Here is a 24,684-nt window from a genome sequence, read left to right as displayed (position 1 = left end):
CATTTTTCATTTTTTTAATTATTCATTATAGTGCAGAGTATAAACAATAACTTTAAATATGTTTAATTTTCATAGCTTCCCTTGTAAGTTCTCTATTCAAATATTGATAAATTATAGTGATTATTAAGTGAAAATTATTATTTAAGACATATTTTATTAAAATTCAATTAACTGAATGTTGTAAAGTCTGTACTATTTGAATTAATAAAAAATAAATATGTGTGATTCTTGGAGTATTTATAAAGTAAAATGTCAGAAAAAAATATTTTTTAAGCATTTTATTTTGTGTACTTCAATGTATTTAATTCCAAGCCCCTCCATGTAGTAGGTGTACATCTTACTGAGGAATTATTTATTACATCTAGATATAATTCTATCCAGGAAATGAAACTGATAAATACTCTGCCTGAAATAAATACTAAAATACATTTTCCATTCCTCTAGATACTTAAGAGACACATTTAAAACAGCCTTATGATTACCTTAAGAATACCCTTTGAATTATTTATCTTTTTAAAATTGTTTGGCTTGTGGAATTATCTAAATCAATGCTAAACCATTCAGTCAGATACCTACTGTAGGACTTATACACTGAATGTATATCTAATTGATAAGCGTAGTCTAATAAATTAAACATTTACGTGTTCAGATATGTCATGTGTATATTTATTTAGCACTATTTTTTATTAAAAAACTCACAATTTTATGGCAAAGATAATAAACTAAGTGTTAAAACTAAATTTGTACATTTTCAATGTAATTGTTTAATGATGTTTTAGAATTTTAATGTAAAGTAACTTACAGAAAAATTGTTCTTACATGAATAAAATTTTAACATAAAGAAATTAAACATGTTTATTCAAAGAGAAATTAAGATGTAGCTTTAAAAAATATTCTTTAATAATGTGGATTTTAACAAAATATTCTGGTATACAATACAGCATTACATAAAACATACTACAAAAATACAATATTTATAAAAAAATAGAGATTTACACAATATGCCCATCCAGTATTTATCCCAATATTATCAAAGTAAAAATGAAATTATTTTATTAATTGTTGATAGGCCTTGAAAAACTTTATTCCTAACTAAATAATTAGTCCTTTTTAACAGTTTATGCTTTTCGATTTGTAGTTTATATCTCACTTTTATTGTCAATTTTGACTTTCTGTTTTAAATTCTCATTAATGTCATGGGGTTGGGAATAAATGGAAATTATTAAAATAGCATCTAGTGCCAGATTATTTACTGTAGCATATCTCCAGTTCAGTTCACCATCATCTTTTTTATTCTGTAAGAAAACAGTTTTGATAATAGAATCATTACCAAAAGCTGCAGAAGTAGCTAGACTTCCATAAACTATATGAAAATCCACATCTGTTTTCTGAAGAGACTCTAGTATATTGGACTGTATGATCCACTCACTTAGTGGAAGATTAACTTTTTCATTATAAATATTATTCTTTTTAATCTAGTAATATGAATATATTTCCTATCAGACTGATAGGGCACAAAAAGTATCTGCCTGTAACAAAATTTATCTGATTGACTATTCTTAATTATAAAATGACAAATTTCTTTGAAAATTTTTCTGATCATTTGTGCTGATTCATTTACTTTGATACCGGTAGATTTTTAATGTTTTTGAAACATGTCAGGTTTTTTTTATTTACTGATTAAAATATGTTTTTCTATCCCTAATATATTGTCACAGACTAAAACAGTGACTCATTTCTTTGACATTTTTCAACCTTTTTTTTAAAAGTTTAACTGAAGTAATCTGTAGAATAGGATGTTGCTGTCTCAACATTGAATATGTGTCATCATCCTTAAAAATACCACATATTTTTCTAAATTAAATATTATGATAGTGCTTCAGTTTTTCCATTTGAACATCAGAACTTCTAAAATTGAGAAACCTTAAATTTTTTTGCAAAGAATTCAGCATTTGTTTTTATTACTGGACCATATATTGGAATAATTGAACCCCTCATTCGTTAAAACCATTGTGAAATTCATTGTGATCAATCTGCTTGAATTCCAATCCACAAACATGAAGTTACTTCCTTTGTTTCTAGCTTTAATTGTTTTCTTTTTTGTTTTTTCATATGTCTTCTGATGAGTTGGGTAAATTACATTTTTTTCCTGATATCAAGTTGTATTACACCCCTTCTTAACTCATTAATTGTGTTACTTTTTTCAAAGACCAATTTTTGTTTGGAGACATTTGTAGAAAAGGAAGAAATAAATGAAAACTATATTTATAAATAGCAATTTTGAAATTGCTAAAAATACAAAATGCTAATGGATTAATGTAAAAAAAAAACTCTAAGCACTATTTAAACATGACTAAATCAGGATTACAATTTATCTTTATTTAGATTCATTGAAGATGAAGAAGGTCTGTTAAGCTGAATGAAATGATGAAAAAAATATCTATTTCTGAAGTGTGGACAATAAGAAAAAAAGAAAGTTAATAGTGGTCATAAAACCACAACTTAAAATTTCTTGATATTGACAAGTCAGAATCCTTCAAATAATAATATCGAATAGTAGAATACTTTTCTATCTGAAAATACAGGTTAGGCTACATTTACAAAAAATGAAGTCGAATAGTTGTTTGGATTACTCAACTTTCATTTCAAAATGGAATTGAAGTATGATATAGTACCATATTTAAGAGAGAAAAACCTATGTAATTTTATTATTTAACATTTTATACTGTATTGTTGTATTGAAGATAAACCTGACCATGTAGGATAGTTATACATACAACATTTATGATCAGTAAAACCGGTCCTGGTAACATGGCAGTTGTTTTTATATTGTAACAATGTAGTGTTATTAGAAAGAATAATCCCTGATGGTCAGGAAAGTGTCATCGCTACAGAAAGATTAGTGGACTTTTATTTGCCACAATAGTAAAAGTAAAATGCATTGCTGGATGCATTATTAGAAAAAGATCTAAAATAACAAGATTTCATTGTATCCTATAATATATGACTATATTTTGAAGTATTAGTTCACAAAATTAAACTGCATTAACCCAACCTGTTTAAATAATAAATTGCACTGGCACAGTTGTTTTATATTATTACAATATATTATACAAATACAGCATGGATATTAAAGATTTATTATTTTTCATCAAATAAATTTGTATATAGATGTAAAAATTATTTTAATAATTTAAACTTTTTTTCATAGTTATGGGAATGATTTCTTCTGTATAGTCATAACATATATGCTGTAAAGCACTCATTCACAAGTTGGTATCATATTAGTTAATTTCTGTGCTGCAAAAGTGTATACCTTTTTCAAAATATGTAATGATTGATGTTTAAAAAGTTTTTAATTAGTTTTAAAGGCCAAAACTTTAGTCTTGATATTTTTATTGTTGTCATGTACAAATTGGTTTATCAAAATATTTCTTTATTTGTACAGATTTGCAATCGTGTTTCTAATCACGGTATTAAACTTATACCTAAAACACAATTTCAGCTCTTTTTTGATTGTATTAGGCCCAGAGATTAAGGTTTCTTTAAACTTTATAATTGTAATGGTGACCATAGAGGATGGGTTGAAACAATGAAGATCTCCGTGGTGGAGCAGTATTACCTTGGTCTTTCACACAAGAGGTTGTAGATTAAAAATTTTCATTTCATATTCCTACACATAAGGCTTTGAGCCAGCATGGTGTACGGTTGATCAGCCCAAACTAAAAAATTAACTGTTGAAAACTTTAATTAATTGCTAGTGCAGAATAAAAAATAGAGATGATGTTTACATAAATTGTTTATCAAAATTATCTTTTTCAGTGCTTCTAATCAGACAAAATATTTGAACTATGCAATTAAACTTTAAAAGGAAATAGTTAATCTTTGCCACACTTAGTATTAATCGCATCAAATAAATTAATTATTTGCCAGCTGATAAACAAACAGGCAGTGTTGTTAGATTATTAATCACAAAAAAAAGTATTGGAAAGATTTAATAATTAAATAAGAGAGTACAAGATAAACGTAGATATACAAGTCGTTTGCACTTAAAATAAAAACTCTCTCTACTTCTTGTATGATTTTCCTTGTTTTGTTTGGAAGATAAAGTTAGGTTATAAAGTTTAATTTTTAAATCAAAAAAATAAATAATAGAAAGTTTTTTATTTTTAAATTTATAATATTTTTGTAATATTATGTAATTTAATATAGATTTGCTTCAGAGAAGAGCATCAAGCTGTAAAAATGCTTACATTGGTCTATATTAAAAAAAAAACTTTTAAATGCTTTTTTCATCTGCTTTCCTGGTGGTGAAATTTTAATGTTCAGCAACTTCAAAAAGTTGATGTTTTACTGCCTGTTGCCTTTTTTTTTTTTTACACTGAATTATGTTCATTTTAACAATATTATTATAAGATGGACATATATTCAGAATTGTAAAAGGATTATGAAAATAAAACAAAAATTTCCATTAAAACAACAAAGAATCTTGATCATATATTTGAAAAGACTTTCACACGTATACATTTAAGCATATATTACAAAGTACTGCTGTTTGATTCTTCATGACCTTTTTTCTATCCAGTTGTTAGGGAAATTACAAAACTATATACATACATTGTAACAGTGTTATAAAAATATTTCTCTGAGACCAAAACAAAATATTAATGATGTACTTGAATATAACAGAAGAGCTTTATATTTAAGCATACTTAACGATAATTTTTTATTCAGTCTCTTAACTAAGTTATGGAATTTTGAAAACAAGTTAAATATATAAAGTTAAATAAATATATATATAAAGTTAAATAAATATATATATATATATATATATATATATATATATAAAGTTAAATAAATATATATATATATATATATATATATATATATATATATAATATTAGTATAGTTAAATATATAAATATTTAAAACAATTTTAATATAGTGAATTAATAACAGAAACACCATATTGTCTTGCCCGTATATCAGAAATGGAATTTTAATTATTTTTAATTTTTTTGGCAATTTAAACAGTAAGTAAAAAGCAGTAAGAAGAATTTATTTTTGTTTTAAATGTTTGTTGAAGTTTTAATAATTGCGTAATGATTCATGAATGGTTTGTTTTCTTACTTACTATTTTTAAATTTATAATATTTTTGTAATAGTATATAATGCTATAGAGACTGGCTTCAGAGAAGAGCATAAAGCTGTAAAATATGCTTCCATCAGTCCATATTAAAAAAAAATCCTGTTCGGCATGCCAGAAGGTGGAGGTAGATTTCCATCTTAAAGTTAATTAAAATTTCAAATTTACTCAACATGACAATGGTTGCATTGAAAAAAATCTCACATGTTTAGCATACGACAAGCCCCATCTTCTTACAATTCCAGCAATATTTTGGTCATACCTTGCCGTAAGGGTTGGTCATATCAAAAATTTTTCAGACAAAAGTTTTAGTTATATGTTTAGAGGACTAACAACCACTTTAAACCGATTCAAAACCCCATTTTTTCCACCCCCTTGGCCAATGGCTGGTGATATCAAAAAACTTTACTTAGATAAATTTTAGGCCCAAGAAATTCAATCAAAAAAAAAATTAAACTTATAGAAAATGAATTAAAAAAAATTTTTTTAAAAATAATCCAAAGAATAGTAGGAACTTTAAACGAATTTGATATTTTAGTTAATAAGAAAGTTATAGTGATATTTTGTATTTTCGAAAAAGTCCCCCCCCCCTCATTTTTCACCTCCATGGTTTAATTTTGCCAATTAACAAACTTGAGTGAGATTTTGGAGTATTATATTTATGTATTAATTTGAAAGTGATTGACTTAAAATTACAACAGTTACCGTATCCACAAGAAAGTGAAATATATATATATATATGTATGTAAACTTTTTAACTGACTGTGGTTTTGGGGGTCTGGGGTATGTGAAATGCAAAGATATGTCGACATTTTCTGGAAGTCGAATCATGGTACCCATTACAGTAGGTAGCTTTCTTATGAAATTTATCTAAAAAACTTAGGAATATGATTAAACAATTTTTTTTTTCATAATATATTATTATTTTTAAATAATATACAGGAATTACTTAGGTTTAAAATGTAGTTTTTTAAATCTAAATTTTTTTAACAACACAAAATTTATTAAATAATTATTTCTGAAGAGTTAATACATGGATTTCACTATATCAAAATGGTTTTTATTACTGCATGTTTAATGTTGATAATTTGGTTAAAAAGTATTTTTACATGTATTTTTTACATGAAATTCTTGTATTTTTTACATGAAATTCTTCCTACCCTGTTATTACTAAAAGGTTCCTTAGTACAGTTTCTTTGAAAATATGTTATAGGTTTTATATCATTACATTATATTTACTTTATATTTTAAAATATAAAATATTACAGTTTATTATTTTTAAAGGTTAAATGATAAAATTTGATACATTCAGAATTTTTAGTTAAATTTGTTACTTATTTTTTTATTAAATATACTGAATTTTATCATTATTTTTAATATTGTACGTGTGTTTTATTTCCTGACAGCTAATAATCACAATTTGCTCCCCACTCTCATTTGTTTTAAACTATTATAACATATTTTATATATTTCTGTTATAAATATCTTCATGTATTTTGTATAATCTTTATTATGCTTATTTTGCATTGTGGTTTTAATGTGGATGTAGTTTTTTGGATTTAATTATTTTCTATAATTAATTATTAAAAAATTGTTATTCTCTTAATCTTTTTTGTGTGTTTGTATGCTGTTTATACTTTTTTCTTTTAACTATGGTTTTAACAGGATGCTGTGTTATTATTATTATTATGATACTAATATTTGATCAATGCCTTGTTTTATATCCTCTTCTTTTCATAAGTATAGTTTACTGTTGTTAAATCATTATAAAAAAAAAACAATTAGAAGTATTTATTAGTTTTTAGATACAGTAAAATTAATATAAATTGGACAGATTTGGCTTTAGATTTATCATTTATAGATGACTATGGTAAAGAAAAGTATATTTTTTATAATTCTTGTCTGATAAGAACCTTCTGTACAGATTATTTCTTAAAAGTACACATGTGCGCATTAGTAATGAGAGTAATTAATGCTTATCAATTTCTTTTCTGTATAATTTTTATTATTTACAAAAATATTCAAATCTTGCTGAATATTAAAAATTATTAGGTATAACTTCAAAAATTGACTTGTTATTTTTGGGGAAAATTTTTTCCCAAAGAATCACTATTTTAATCTTTTCTGCATATCACAATACAGTTTGAATAGTAGATAAGACCAGGACTAGTCGCATTTTCAGAACGGTATAAAGATTAACTGTTACCTAAAAGATTACCTTCCTGAACAGGAGGTTGACAGAACCAGGCCAGACCGATTTTATACTTTAGTATAAAATCAGTGCTATTGTAATCTGTCAGTTCCTTAACACTGTGTGTCCTGATCGATAACACGTTCTGCACGTATTTATCCAGGAATTTAATAAAACTTCAAATCTATACTCATTACAGAAATGAAGAATGTAACTATCTTAGAGTCCTGATTCAACAGAATGAAAATTAAAATTATTCAGTTGACCTTATTAGACTCAATCCCATATTTTGTTTTAATTCCCCATGGAAAATTGAACTGTAGGGGATTATCATATTCTAAATCTTTCCGCATGAAGATTATCAAACCCAACCAAAATTTGTGCACTTGTTTTTTATGTCAGCAAAAGTAAATGTCTGTATAACACTGCCTTTATTCTTATTAATTGCCTTACAATGTCCACATATATACACTTTGGATAAAGCCCTTGTTTTAAAATTTTACATTTATGAGCTCAAATAAAATTTAATGAGTTTTTCATTACTTTATTTTTTTAGTGTTTATAGAATGAAAGAGTGCCAGTAACAATTATAACAAAGTTCAAATTTATTTAATTTTGTGTAAAAAAATAAAACCGTTTTCAAAACATTAATGATTTATGTAAATTATAAACATATTTTTTTTTTTATCACCATAAGTAAAAGAATACAACAGACAGTATAAATTTGTATTAAAAATATACAAAAGAGATGATGATGATAATAAGTTAACTAAAAAAAAATAACAGATTATACATCTATATGTGTAACTAATTTTCTTTTCTTTTCTTGTCGTCGTCCTAATAATAAGGTAATGTTGTAAGAAGTTTAATATAAATATGAATTAGTCTCCCAAAAAAAAACATTGCTCTTTAATATAGGATAATTTAAGAATGTGCAAGTGACAATTTTCTATATAGTATAATTTTTTCTTTAATTTATTTATTTATATATAGCCTATGACACTCCCAGTAATGTAAGGATTCCAGTGCAGGGTCATATATCTAAATCAGTTCACCCATTGAGCTGCTAACAAACAGCAGTGCTGTTGTCAACATGTTTGTTCCACAGCTCAACTGTTGTTGAGCTGTGGAACATTGGATTGTCACTTGTTGGCTCCTTATGAAATTTCAACTGCACAGAAATGCAATTGCACAGAAATTATTGACTTTGACAAGTGAAATTCTAACACACAAAACAACTTCTCGCTTCCCGTGACAGCCATTTTCTCTACTGTCGACGCCTAGCAAGCAAATGGTTTACTAACTGCCTAGTATATGTGGAAAAAAAATTTGAAGTACTTCGTACAGTACTTGTTTAATCTTATGAGTAAAATAGTTTTTTGTTAATGAATTTTTGAAACTCCAAAGACCATTATGAAACGCCCTGTATTTATAATTATAAGCAATAATGCAAACATATATTTCATTTTTCAATTAGCTGGGCGCATTGCTGTAAGTCTGATTATTCAGTTCACCTATGACACACATAATCTGAGAACTGCTGACAGACTGATAGCATCTTTGAATTTCATCTAGAAAATTCTGGCTTTAAATCCCATAAAGGCATTTTTCGTGTGCTACAGAATTTGTTTTTCATTAAAAGGAAATAGCTAACTGTATAGAATCACCTGCACCTACATGATAATTATCTTAAATATAGCTTCTTTATTTCAATGACATTTACCAAAAGAATATTTTAGTCCCGTCCTGTATTTACTGTAAAATTATATTTCAACTTAATTGGTACCATGTGGATTGTAGCTTGTTTGAAAAATCTAGATTTTAATTTTGAATAGTTCAACTTGTGTTGTAGAGCTTTTTTCTGTGGAATATTACCTGTAAACCTATTTATTCATACTATGCAGGACAATTCTTGATACATTATCACTGAACTGTTTCTAAGAGCATATTAATGTAATAAAGTGGTAGTAGACCTAATTTGGTTAGTGCTTTTAATTTTTTAAACTTGTTTACTCATCTGAATGCTATAAAAGTATCAAAAGTAAATTTGAGAACATTATTTTGTTCCCTGTTTTTCAGTTATGCTAAAAATTCCTTAAAATTGGTTTATAAATCTGGAGTTACTTTTGTGTGGTTATGATTCTGATGTATTTTATTTAAAAAAATATAGCAGTCTGTGATTTTTAAACTGGCTAAATATAATCTTCTTTTGTGTTCAAGGTTTTAATTTTTGTTTGGTTCAGTCATCACTGAAGCTTCTGAATAATGTATAGAGTTTTTGATATACCTTCCATTGATGGTCTAATAGATGCTACACACATAACACCAAGGGACAGGGACAAGGGTTTTCCGTAAAGCCTGATCCAGTTCTATAGTTTATTGCAATATGTGTTTTAGCTGATCATTGGAAAATTGCATTTACTATCAGGATTATGTCTCACATTTTTGGTAAAAGTAGTCCTACCCTCAAAGATATTTTGAGATAGATCAATCCCCACAGTCTGGAAGGAACCTTAACCCTTTTATTGCCATATTTTTCCAAAAGTACCTACAGTTTCTTGAATGAGCTTACCAAGTGCTAACCTAGATTTCACTTATTTTTTTACATTTTTTTTTGTAATCATATTTTTAATATTTATTCATTGTTCCTGTAGTTTACTTTTAATTTGCTTGTAATTGAGTTTATCACTGGGTTTTTTTTCATATGTACACCTCTTGGTAACATCTCCAAATTACATTAGATTTTTTTTAGGTGGCTGGATTTACTTATTTAAACTAGCTGGTTTTTCTCATCTGACTTATAAGCCCTGCACAACTGGGGCAGACTACCCATTTAGCATAGATTTATAGATAATCATAGGGGCTGGACCTGTGGACTTCAACTTGCCTTTTGATCACATATTTTTTTTTTTTAAGAAAGCCTACTAAGGTGTAACATTTTAGTTTCACACGGAATCAGATAGGAAGAAAAAACAATTTATGGTATAAAGCAATATATATGTAGTCAACCGATGAGAGTTTTATTTGTTTATATTGATACTGGATTTTTATATCATTTTTTTTTAGGGTAGTTTTTTTATTTGAATATATTATTACGAATAATAAGGCACATCTTATTATTTTATTATCATTGTTATATTTTACCAGAATTCTTACATGCATGAAATAGTAAAAATATTTTAATAAAGCTGTACAATATATTTATTATGTATTTCAGTGTAATATTATTATGTTATGAGATAATAATAATGGTGGGCGCTTTAGAGTTGGATCCAGTAAACACTTGCTGTGCTGTATCACTTTAATAATGATATTCAGTGAACCCCCCTCTCGTAATTCAAACATATGTAACTCTCTGATTAATGATATTTTAACAAATTATTTGCCTCTTGTCATTTTACAGACAGGTATACTTCAGTAATTAGCAGATTACATTTTTACAAAATCTTCTGATAAACAATATTGGTTTCTAACTTATCCTTTAATAAGTAAGACAAAGTGTTTTTATTCACATCAAAATAAAAATGTATTGCAATTCAAATTGTAGTTAACAGGTATTTCTTCCTTAGCAGTTAATAAAATTTTGCCTGCATACTATTTGTTGTTAATTTTTGGAACAGTCATATTTCCTTTTTTTAAGGAAAAAGGAAATCTTTTTTTTTAAAAGATCCCTTTTTTAAGGCTACTATTGATATGACAAAAATTCTAAAATATTTCTAAAAAAATTAAGCAACTGTAAATGTACTGGAAAAGACTACTTCCAACCAGATCATTTTCTTTTTTTTTACCGCAGATGACATAATCATTTCTATTGAAAAAAATGAAGATACATTCCTGCTGAAAACAGCAAAAGAAAAAAAAGCAATAAAAGAGAAGTTGTTAAAGAAATGTCCTTACCATTGTCCTTAGAATAAAGGCATTTAAAATCATAAGTAAAATCATATTTTAAAACTCAAGAAAATATTAATGGAGATATTTGGTTCCATTGCAAGCATAAAAGAATGTGTATGGAGAATTAGTTATTGTCACAAAAATCAGGAATCAGTAATTTACAGTAGTAGTAAGCAAAGTTATGTTTGTACAGTAAATAATATTTAATTAAGCATTATTTTTTAAAAAAGAAAGTTACTTTTTATTATTTGCAATCCCAAAATGTGTTAAATACTTTTAAATATTTCAGTTTTCTTTTAAGAGTGAAAAAAACTTTCTAAAGATACAGATTACAATTCTGTGATTCAAAATTTAAATTTTTTTCTTGGGGATTTTGAATCAGCAAGGTTTCACTGTATTTTAACTACATGATGATATTTCTTTATTGTTAGAAACCTCGAATTATTTATAATGTAAAATAAAAACAATTGTATTTTATTTCACTTACTGTTGAATAATTATTAAATATATAGTTTGTTGTTATACTTTTAATTGTAATTATATTCTGTAATTTTAAATAGTCGATATTTAGTTTGGTCAAATTAATGATGAAGTAGTCTGTTTTACAGGAACAGCCATTGTTACTGGAGGAGCTGTTAGAACAAGAAAAACGTGAACAAGAACAACAAAATACGACAGCTGCTGTTGAACAACAATCTGTTGTCGCCCCACCTGCACCCACTGCGCTACTAAGTGATGCTGACTTTGAAAGACTTCGTGCGGATGTATTAGGTACATCTAATTCAACAGCATCACCACCACATCCTTTACCGCCACATTCAGGTGATCATAAGTTTAATTATTTTATTAATCATTTTGTTAATGTTGGTTAATTGTAAAAAATATTGATTAAAATTTTATCTCTACCAATTGAAGCAGTTTGTATCCAACAGATTGTAAATACGTTACATTAGTTTTTTGCTTTACACTACCTTTCTTATGCTAATTATTAAAGTACAGCATCTGAATTACAACAGCTATTTGTCTAATCCCAAATGCTCTTTTTAAAAGTTAATCATGTTCCAAATACAGATAGCCGCTGTATTAAGAAATTCAAGATGTCTCGCATTGTTGAATATCATCTGAATTTCAATGGCCTTGACATACTATTTTCAAAACATATTTGGCTCATTGAAGAGGACAAAAAATTAACAATAACTAAAAATAATATAAACATTATATTTGTAAAATATAATATGAATTTGATAATAACTAAAATAATAAATGCCTTACAAAGATCCTGTTAGACCTTCAACAATTTTTGTGTAAATTTTACCAAACTGAGGTATGAAATCCTTCTTTTTATAAAATGACCATTCTAATCACAAAGTAATAAACCTCTAGATACTCAAAATTTTCATATCTGAATATACACGCAATTTAAACAGATTAATTATATGTAAATGAAGTAGGCCTACACATTCATCTACAACACAAAAATACCTTTTCAAGAAGTCAGTAAAATATAAATGTTCAATGATTTGTTAAACACTTTTAATTAAAAGATTAGATTTTTATGTTATTTAATTTATTTTTTTGGTAAAGCTTAGATTCAGGTAGGTTAGTTCAAACACCTTTAATTTAACTTTAATCAAGATTGTGATAATTTTTAGAAAATGCATTTAAAACTTTTGACTTTTAATAGCATTTTGTATTCTTTAAAATTGGTGCCATTCCAAGGGCAATTCCTCTTCTAGCATATATTAAATAATTTAAGTTAAATTAGTGGACTGGTTAGAGTTAAAACCACTCAGAACGTATACTCGGATAGAAGTTTTCAACAAAAAAAAGACATTTTTTTTACTCAATAATATTCAAAATGTCAAGAAACAAAACATAGAATACGCTTTTTAAGAGATTGCAGTATTTTATGTTTTATGCATTGATACATAAGAAAATAAAAATTTATTAAAACAAATAGTAATAGTATTAAAGCATGTCCATCAAACAACAATAAGTGACCTTTAAAATCTCTATAAAAATTATGATGTTCCCTGTCCTATTCAAACCTTCAGTTCAAAAATAAATAGCAGATTGGTTTGCAAAAGAATTTAATAAAAAGGATATGAAGAAATATTTTTTATAGTTAAAGCAGATTAATCATCAAATCTTTCACTATAGCATGTGTAATAGCAATAATGAACTTTTTTTTAAATAATAGCCATCATATAAGGAATATGTGTAATGTATGAAAGTTTTCAGTTTTGGTATTACCTAGAATAACCTGCCCAGAATTTTAACCAGGAACTTCCAGATGAAAGGTTAAACCACTACCTCTCTACTACTAAAATGTCAGCTGTAAAATACTCATTTTTTAAAACCACCATGATTAAATATAGTATTCCATTTAATTCACCAAAGAATATCTTACTCTTTAGTTTACTCTGAGACCTTAAATATTTTTATTTCTTTTTAATTAAATTTTCTTCTTTTTTTAGGTCAACCTACAGTAATGGCTCAGACTCAGAATACTACCAGTTTGAGACCTCCATACACTCAGAGAGCACCAGTATCCACACAACAAACTATTTCTAATGCACAGCAGTGGCAACAACCTCAAACTACTGAAACAAGTAAGTACTTCTTTTTTTATTACTAAAACAACACAAAAATTCCTTTAAAAAAATAATTATTTCTATGATATGTCAAAAAATTATTTTTTTTATAATCAATTAATATTAAAGTTATGCCTCTGTTCAGGTCACTTCGTAGCTAGCCCCCATAGCCCCCAAATTTTCTATTATACTCCAAACATAGCGATTTACTGGTCTATTTCTGAAGATTATAATGGCCCATACTAATAATTTTTTTCCCATAAAGCATGCTGTGCCGTCTCAATTCTTGTTCTCATTTCCATCGCATATTATGATATCTTTGATGTTTTGATTTGGTGTTTATTCTTACTTATTTCCTTCTAGTATCGTGTTCTTAGGTTTTTCTTTTTTATCCTTATTTTACATTCATCATATTTTATGTTAATATCTTCCAACATCTCTTTTACTTTTTCTTTTTACCAGCCAACACTTGCATAATTTTTGTAAGTCTGTTTCGCTTTAATTTACCTCCCCAACAAACATACACTCACTTATTATATTGCAGGTGTACTTAATACAATCCTTCAGATGATGTGTTTCATCTTTCCTCCAGATTGGGGTTAGTCAAGTGAAATGCAACATCTAACTTCTTTCTTGATTTAATCTCGTCATTTATTTCTCTCGCTTTTGATCTCTGATTCTGGCACAGATTTTCTTTATTTCCGGTCCATATTTTCTTGACATCACCATTAGCCTGAACCATATACCTTTTTCCTTATCACCCTCAGTAGACTCCATTGTATTTCTTGATCTTTTCCCTTATCTAAATATATATTTCTCCTTTTCAAATATTCTACTTAGATTATCACAGTTACCTATTTTAGTATCTGTAATTAAAATAGAATGAAAAACTAATCGTAATAAAGTTGTTAATACCTAGAATATTGTTTTAATGCATTGTAATATAGGAACATATTTAATCAACTTAAATATGACAACTTTTGGTCAGGTGATTTTAGAGTAATTTTAACTCAGCGTCAAATAATGGGCAGGCAGGAGTAGGTTTCGTGATGAACAAGAAGATAGGGAGGAGAGTGGAGTATTTCAAGACGCATAGCGATAGAATCATTGTAATAAGGATAAAATCAAAACCTAAACCGACAACGATTGTTAACGTCTATATGCCTACAAGCACCCATGATGATGATGATGAGGTAGAGTGTGTATACGAAGAGATTGATGAAGCAATTAAACACGTAAAAGGAGATGAAAATTTAATAATAGTTGGAGAATGGAATGCAAGCATTGGAAAAGGCAAGGAAGGAAATATAGTGGGTGAATACGGGCTGGACAAAAGGAATGAAAGAGAGGACCGACTTATAGAGTTTTGCACGAAGTATAATTTAGTAATTGCCAACACCCAATTTAAAATAGATTCATAATAGAAGAATATACACTTGGAATAAGCCAGGCGATACTGCAAGGTATCAGATAGATTATATCATGGTTAAGCAAAGATTTAGAAATCAACTTGTTGACTGCAAAACTTACCCTGGAGAAGACATTGATAGCGACCATAATTTGGTGCTAATGAAATGTAGATTGGGGTTTAAAAACCGAAGAAAAGGTGTAAGATGAATCGGTGGAATTTAGAGAAGATTGAGGAAGAGGAGGTAAAGAAGAGTTTTGAGGAGGACATCGCAAGAGGTCTGAGTAAAAAAGATAAGGTAGAAAATGTAAAAGAAGAATGGGAGAATGTTAAAAAGGAAATTCTTAAATCAGCAGAAGCAAACAGGCGGAATAAAGAGAACTGGTAGAAAACCTTGGGTTTCAGACGATATATTGCAGCTGATGGATGAACGTAGAAAATATAAGAATGCTAGTGATGAAGAAAGTAAAAGGAACTATCGGCAATTAAGAAATGCTATAAACAGGAACTGCAAACTGGCGAAATAAGAGTGGATTAAAGAAAAGTGTTCAGAAGTGGAAAGAGAAATGAACATTGGTAAAATAGACGAAGCATACAGGAAAGTTAAGGAAAATTTTGGGGTACATAAATTAAAATCTAATAATGTGTTAAACAAAGATGGTACACCAATATATAATACGAAAGGTAAAGTCGATAGATGGGTGGAATATATTGAAGAGTTATACGGAGGAAATGAATTAGAAAATGGTGTTATAGAGGAAGAAGAGGAAGTTGAGGAGGATGAAATGGGAGAAACAATACTGAGATCTGAATTTAAGAGAGCATTAAAAGATTTAAATGGCAGAAAGGCTCCTGGAATAGACGGAATACTTGTAGAATTACTGGGCTGTGCAGGTGAGGAAGCGATTGATTGATTATACAAACTGGTATGTAATATTTATGAAAAGTGTTATATTCATGATACCAAAGAAAGCAGGGGCAGATAAATGTGAAGAATACAGAACAATTAGTTTAACTAGTCATGCATCAAAAATCTTAACTAGAATTCTATACAGAAGAATTGAGAGGAGAGTGGAAGAAGTGTTAGGAGAAGACCAATTTGGTTTCAGGAAAAGTATAGGGACAAGGGAAGCAATTTTAGGCCTCAGATTAATAGTAGAAGGAAGATTAAAGAAAAACAAACCAACATACTTGGCATTTATAGACCTAGAAAAGGCATTCGATAACGTAGACTGGAATAAAATATTCAGCATTTAAAAAAAATTAGGGTTCAAATACAGAGATAGAAGAACAATTGCTAACATGTACAGGAACCAAACAGCAACAGTAACAATGGAAGAACATAAGAAAGAAGCCGTAATAAGAAAGGGAGTCTGACAAGGATGTTCCCTATCTCCGTTACTTTTTAATCTTTACATGGAACTAGCAGTTAATGATGTTAAAGAACAATTTAGATTCGGAGTAACAGTACAAGGTGAAAAGATAAAGATGCTACGATTTGCTGATGATATAGTAATTCTAGCCGAGAGGAAAAAGGATTTAGAAGAAACAATGAACGGCATAGATGAAGTCCTACGCAAGAACTATCGCATGAATATAAACAAGAACAAAACAAAAGTAATGAAATGTAGTAGAAATAACAAAGATGGACCACTGAATGTGAAAATAGGAGGAGAAAAGATTATGGAGGTAGAAGAATTTTGTTATTTGGGAAGTAGAATTACTAAAGATGGATGAAGCAGGAGCGATATAAAATGCCGAATAGCACAAGCTAAACGAGCCTTCAGTAAGAAATATAATTTGTTTACATCAAAAATTAATTTAAATGTCAGGAAAAGATGTTTGAAAGTGTATGTTTGGAGTGTCGCTTTATATGGAAGTTAAACTTGGACAATCGGAGTATCTGAGAAGAAAAGATTAGAAGCTTTTGAAATGTGGTGCTATAGGACAATGTTAAAAATCTGATGGGTGGATAAAGTGACAAATGAAGAGGTATTGCGGCAAATAGATGAAGAAAGAAGCATTTGGAAAAATATAGTTAAAAGAAGAGACAGACTTTTAGGCCACATACTAAGGCATCCTGGAATAGTCGCTTTAATATTGGAAGGACAGGTAGAAGGGAAAAATTGTGTAGGCAGGCCACGTTTGGAATATGTAAAACAAATTGTTAGGGATGTAGGATGTAGAGGGTATACTGAAATGAAACGACTAGCACTAGATAGGGAATCTTGGAGAGCTGCATCAAACCAGTCAATTGACTGAAGACAAAAAAAAATTTAATCAACCTATAACTGATGTTACTTAGGTTTCTATGTTTTTATCAGTCATTTAATGCATATTTTCCCCACTTTGTGCTTATTTATACTCTGAAAATATTTAATACATCCTACAGCCTGAATAAACCACTTCATCTATTACAGTGTCTTTTTTTTAATAATTTAAATCCTTTATAATTATTTTTTGTTTGTAATTCTGACTTGAGAAATCCATTAATTTATTGCAGACCATATCGTAGTAATTGTTCTTTTAGTAAGATTTTACCACAGAATCTTTTTCTCGATTTTATCTTACAATCTTTTTTTTATATAACTTTATCACTCTTGACTTTCTTCATATGGCTGCTACAAACTGTTAAATTGATAAAGGTATTTTTAAGAATTTTTTTTAACATTTCGGAACCTTTATTTGATGCTCACATGCAAACTTTACTTGCCTTTGCTTGTATTTATTTGACTTATTTCTAATTACTCCAATCCTTCAGAATTCTATTGTATCACTTCTGGTATATTCTCCAGTCCATATCTTACCCATCAGTCAGCTGCTACTATTTTGGCAGATCAGGAAAAGAAAAATGTGTAAAAATCTTCCTACAAGTAAGTTATCAGTAAATTATTTATAACAAAATCTGTTAAATATTGATATGCATAGATGTTGTTTTATTACTAAATAGTAATAATTTATGAAAGATTTTGTTTAAGTGTGTTGTGTGTTTATTTATATATATATCTTTATGAAAATTCATTTAATTCATCAACATACTGACCACTGTGCCAGTTAACCTCAAATAACAATTAACCACCAAACAGACTAACAGAAAACCTAAAAAACTAATGCCAAAAGTCAACTTTCACAGGATTTTGCATCATCAGTTGGTGTACTGACTAATGGTGCATTTTTAGACAGGATTTTAGGTTTTCTGTTACCGTGTTTGATGGTTAATTGTTGTTGTTTTGTACGTATGTGTGTAATTTTTTGAAAATTCAAATAATTTATTAACATATTGACCAGTGTAATAATAAAATTTAATATTATATTAAATATAAAAACCAAAACACAATAATAAGTTAAACTTACCGTATTAATTTCCAGTAATAGATTTTCACAGTATTCCGAATCTTCCCTTGGAATTAAATTCTATAACTACATTAAAACATATTCTTTTTATAATTTGTCATTTTATTCAAAAATTGTTTTCTGTTTTGTATTTTGAATTGTATTATGAACATACATGTAAATTTTTATGTCCAATACTGGAATGATTTATTTTAGAACTTCGTATTTTCCTTTGTTCTATTATCATTGTTGCTAAAAGTACAATCTCAACTTGAAAATCACAAAGACAGGATGCAGATGGATCAGAGAAATAGGAGAGGATCTGAAGGAAATTGGCTTTACACCAGTAGACACCACAGACAATATTAAAAAAAGGACAAAAACACTCGCTTTACACTCACAAGAAAGTAACTCATAACATGAACATTTTTAACTTCAGAAAGCACAGAGATCAGAATGTATGAAAAAGTAGTGGGAGGACCACAAGGCCTGAACAGTTTCTTCATAGATACTTGGATAATGCACTGACTAAAGTAATCCTATGCAGTTATAGATTAGAAAAAAATGTAATTCTTGAATATATAAAAACATACACAGATGTATATAAAAGATATGTATTTCTTAATATATATATATATATATATATATATATTAAATTATATTTAAAACTATTCATTATATATCAAATAAACCAAATAGTAATATTTAATGGTTCTGATGATGAAATATAGAAAAAAAACTTTTAAAAACAATAAAAAATAGCAAGATAATTATAACAAAAGGTTTGTTTACATCTCACATGGCAACAGTAGACCAAAAATATTAATACCTAATATAAATCAGCTGTTCACATAACCATATGTTTACTAGTTATTGTACAGTGTTGCTACTTTGGCTGCCAAAAAAAAAACTAGTCTTATTACTTTATTTACAGACCTTCATACATTCGTAATACAATTCAAAATTTCAAAACAGAAAACAATTTTGAATAAAATGTCAGATTATAAAAGGAATATGTTTTTATCTAGTTACAAAATTAAATAAAATATTATACTATAAATATAATATTTTAAATATTTTTTTCATTCCAGTACTGGACAGCAGAATTTGCGTATCCATCCATAATAGCTTCAAAATGTATAAAACTACCATTTTCGTTAAATCCAAAATTCACATATTCACACAAAAAAACAGTTTATTTTAATGTAATTATAGAAATAAACATTCAACTGAAGATTTGGGATCCTGCAAAAATCGATTCTTGTTAATATAGTAAGTTTAACGTATCTATTTATGTGTTTTGGTGGACAAAGTTTGATTTAATATATATGCGTATGTGTGTGTTCAAAAACTCTCTATATATATATTTATAAATAATATTGAGGGATTGTACCACATTCACATAACTTCTTTTTCTTTTTTTTAACCTCTGGGACCACCATTAGGTATAGCTTTAGAGGATGAGATGAATGATTTGTAGCATGTGTTAAAATACCATGGCTGACTGGAATTCGAATCCGGGAACTCCAGATGAAAGGCGGAGATGCTACCACTTACGCCACAGAGGCCAGCACATTCACATAACTGTACTAATAAAGTAACCCCATATTTAAACTCTCATACTTATTTTTCGGTATATATTAAGATTTTTTTCTAATAATAAGCAGTTTTATATTAAAATGAATATGCTATCTTTTTTCTATTTTTTTAAATATTTATTCTTAAAAATTCTTTAGAACTTTATTTCTGGAATTGTATGCCATGTTATTTAATAAGATACTTTTTTTCACTCCTTGCATTCCTCTCATTAAATAAGTGCTGTAGTAAAAGAAGAAAAAACAGTGTACTGATAAATTTTATTCTCTTTTTGTTTATTAAAACAAGCACTAAATTAAATTCAAGTAACAGGTTTATACGGAAAAAAGGCTATTACATTTTACATCTGAAAATGAAGGCTAGAGGCACAGAAAACTGACAATGAACAATAATGCTTTGAGCCAAGGAAGAACATGTGGTTAAAATCTCCTTACAAGTGAAAGTCTCAATACTGTAGAATTGGAGTTTCAAGGTGTAGAACATCCCAGAAAATATGGAGGTTACTGTGCAACTGTGATACAATCTGAAACTTTCAAGATCTGTATCATTAACCAAAATTACAGAAGACTTGCACTATATAGAATCTAGTGTTAACAAAGGACGAAGCTATAAATATGGTTGATGATCACAGGAATTATATTAAATAATGATTCAGATACAAAGTAAGAGGAAGACTTTTACACTTTACCAGAAAAAATATTTGATCCTGTGTTATAATTTTTTAATAATAGATCTGCTATTGAATGTAATTTTAAATTATTTTTCTTTTCAGGTTTACGAGTACCCTTGTTTAATGCTCCAGTATTGCCATCACCTCCTTTACCACCTGATGTAATAATTACAGAACAAGACCGTCAAGTACAAATTCAATATGAGACCTGGCTAAACAATCAGAATCAAATAGTTACATCTCAATTAAAATATTACGAAACTGAAGTACAAAAACTTAGGAAAATTAGAAAGGTAATTTTTTTTTCATATATTTGTATGTATTTCTTTTTCATATATGTACATACGTATATATGTTTTTAGAAATTATTCATTTGCAATTAAACTTAACAAAAAACACAATTATTCTAAAATTATTATAAACTGTTTTGTTGTTTTATTCATTGAAAACTTTATATACTAAATAAAATCTTTTGATGATTAAAAAGTATTATTTCTCAACTGGTTAGTATCAAAAGAATTTGGAAGTATCTGTATGTTACCTTTTTTTTCATGCTAAATACTTGAGTAAGCATTTATGATCTTTCTCAAGTACACAGTAGCAGATAATTTATAATGAGCAAGTTAGTACAATGTTTATGTTTTATAAAAGATTATTTTTTTTATAATGTTAGTAAATGTTGAATACAGTGTAAAAGAAAAAATTTCTTAATGAAATTTATTTGGGAAAGTAAAACGTGAAAATTTATTTTATTCACAAGCCAGGCATCATTTAAACTGGAATATATTTTTGTATAAATTTTGCAGTAATAGATCTAAAGTAACACCTCAACAAACAATAGTGAGAATAATGAAATGGTTATTATTTTTAATAATAATTATTTTCATTAACTTTTTAAGCATTATTGTGTTTTATAATTAATATGGAGGCTTGAACTACAAACTGCCATTTGTAGTTTAACTGTATCCTATTACCTGGCACATAATTCTGGAAACTAACAAGGATTTACATTAAAGAAGGCTCACACTTTTTTCAAGTGGTTCTATTCATTTTAAGGAAAAGCACTTTATTGCACCATATACTTGAGCCCGTCAGTGGTACATTATTAATCTGTGAACTGTTTTATCTTCAGGTAAAGATAACTACGATTTCTTAAAGATTTTTTGGTAGTTGGACATCCACTATCCAACTCTTAAGCACTCCTTTGAATAGAGATTTTGTCCTACGGAACAGAACGCAAGGGTAGTGGGAGTTTATTATTGTCTCCCTACTAATCACAGAACCTGGACAATGTCCCTTGCTGTGTGCCTCTTTTTTATTGGTCGGATCATTATTTAGTTAGTGGCAGTTATAGATTTTCATGTTTTATTTATGAACAGATTTAGTTTTTGCATTCTGGTCCTTAGATCAATGCAAAATTATTTACCAGGGCTGATCGTGAGAGACTAGGCACATATGAGCCTTATACTTTCAGCGTAATTCCCCTTCAGTTTGTCTGCTGAAGTCCTTTCAGAGCTAACACCTTTTGGGTTAACAGAAATGCACCTACCAGGATCCTAGTTTTTGGAGGAAGCAATGCGCTCCCTTCTCTAGAGAGAGTTACATGTGCCGACTGAAGTAAAATTGTAAGTTAGGAAAGAAAGGTGGGTAATTGGTAAGGAGAAGTTAGGGAACTTCTTCATTCTGGCTGCCCTTCTTGCTGCTTTTCAGCTGGACTGCAGTTTGTGGCGGTGAGTTGCATTGTGGTTCTTCATTCTGTGCCTTCTTCTGTGTTCTTTATTGTCCTAGTTCTCCTAAGAGGGTATACCATTTCTTTCTCTATCTGGTCTCCCTATTGTTGATCCTTTCCTCCCTGGTAATGTAAGGATTTTAGCTAGATGTTCATTTGGGATGTAGAGATTGAGTTTTGTCTTTTATATTGTGCAGTTAGTTGAAAATGACTCAATGTATAACTGAGGACTTTGTTTCCTATCTAACAGGTGTGCAATAAAAAGTATTGTTTGTTCTGCTCACAATTTCTAAACACAAACTATCTCTTTTATGGTGATGTTTATTATATTCAGAATTCTGCGTTCCTTTCTTGAATTGAAGATTATTAATAGTGCCTAATTTATTGTTAATTTTTGTTAGAATCATTTATATAATGAATGTTGTTGATCTCTGTTTGGACCGATATCCTTCAGAATGTATGACAATCCACATGTATAATCTCATAATAACAAAAATTATAGTTCAAATTTGATTGAAAATTTTTCAAAACTGTAAATTCTTATAATAAACTTTTCTAATGTTTGCTGTATTAAACGTTCACTGTAGCTGTGAATTTTAAAATCTCTAACATTATTGATTTCATTTAACTTTTGATATTCTTTTTCAGTCATTAAATAGTAAACAGAGACAGTTAAGAAAGAATGGCAATGCATTAGCTGAAGGTGATGCTCTTGAATTACAACGAGTACAAGCTGAACAAGCTATTTTACAAAAACATTTAGAAGCAAGCAGAAAACAGAGTAGGCAGCATGGACAATTAATACAGGTATCTGCATTTTGACTTGATAATTTATATTTAATAACATTTCTAAATTGTTTTATCATATAAGGAAGCGTTGAGAATGCATTATATTAACATGCACCTAGTTTATCTTAAACATTCAATTTGTTTTTCAATGATAGAAGTTGATGTTAATCTAAATTAATCATCATTACATAACTTATGTTCAGTAGTTTAGGTCCTTTCTTGTTTTTAATCTTTATTTCAATATTATTATGCTTTCTTGTCCAACAATTTTATGGTGTATTTTAAAAAAATTATTTTGCTAAAAACTGCAAATAAAAGTAATCTATTATGATTTATAGGTGCTTTGTACATGCGCTGTTTAAAATTGTTTTGGATTATACAATGATTACATATATATATATATATGAGGGATATCTAAAGTGAAGACTGCTGGGAAATTTCTCTCCTTAAGGTTGGCGAACCTGTGTTGTTCATGGCCATGCTAGTAATATACAGACTGCATTGTTGTCTGTAAGTTGTCACGTTTAGTATCTTTAATTACGTTATAAAATGAATCAAAAAATCAATGTTGTCGCCAACTGTGAAACACATGGAATCTTACATTTTTTAAACCATCAAAACATTAAGCTAGCTGAAATTCATAGACAGTTGGTTACTGTATATGGTGGTAATGTAAGGAATGAAGGAAAAGTTCAAAAATGGTGTAAAATGTTTAGAAATAACAGAATTAATGTGCATATGGTGAAAAACATTCAGAGACCCTCGATAATTACCGAGGACTTGTTGAAACGCATGAGTGATGAAATCAGAAAAGATCGTCACTCAATGATTTCCGACCTGGCCCTTCTTTTTCCTAATGATTCAAGAACTGGTTTTTTTAAACTCCGGGACCACCGTTAAGTATTGCTTCAGAATGAGATGGATGATTAGTAGCTTGTCAAGATGCCATGCCTGACTGGGGTTCGAAACTGGGACCTCCGGATGAAATGTCCCAGGAGCTGTTATGAGTCACATTGTTCATGACTGTTTAGGCTTCAGAAAGGTTTGTGTACATTGAGTGCCGCACATCTTAATGGAACATCACAAAAAAAATCCGAATGGGATCTGCTTTAAAATTTTTGATGAGCTACCCAGAAAAAGGTGTTGAGTTCCTTTATTCAGTTGTTACCGTCAATGAAGCATGGATTTCGTATTACATGCCAGAGAGAAAACAGCAGGCAAGTGAATGGGGTCATCCTCAATCACCAACCAGATCAACAAAGGTCAAGCCACAGCCATTTGGACACAAACTAATGGCCACAGCCTTTTAGGATTGGTTTGGCATACTGCTGATTGAT

General features: G+C 28.6%; 1 protein-coding gene across 1 annotated transcript in view; it reads left to right on the top strand.

Annotated features, from left to right (window-relative positions):
- The window catches only part of LOC142330615 (uncharacterized), a 279,378-nt gene that overhangs the window by 168,442 nt on the left and 86,252 nt on the right, over positions 1 to 24,684 (top strand). Inside the window, exons 41-44 of the mRNA XM_075376020.1 lie at positions 11,837 to 12,050; positions 13,706 to 13,840; positions 20,932 to 21,122; positions 23,207 to 23,365. Of these exons, the coding sequence (XP_075232135.1) occupies positions 11,837 to 12,050; positions 13,706 to 13,840; positions 20,932 to 21,122; positions 23,207 to 23,365 (699 nt within the window). The remainder of the gene's footprint in view (positions 1 to 11,836; positions 12,051 to 13,705; positions 13,841 to 20,931; positions 21,123 to 23,206; positions 23,366 to 24,684) is intronic.

The sequence above is a fragment of the Lycorma delicatula genome, chromosome 9 (genome assembly GCF_047948215.1).
Source record: "Lycorma delicatula isolate Av1 chromosome 9, ASM4794821v1, whole genome shotgun sequence".
NCBI lineage: Eukaryota > Metazoa > Arthropoda > Insecta > Hemiptera > Fulgoridae > Lycorma > Lycorma delicatula.
The sequence above is the reverse complement of the archived record's forward strand: the minus strand, read 5'-3'. Positions and strand labels throughout refer to the sequence as shown.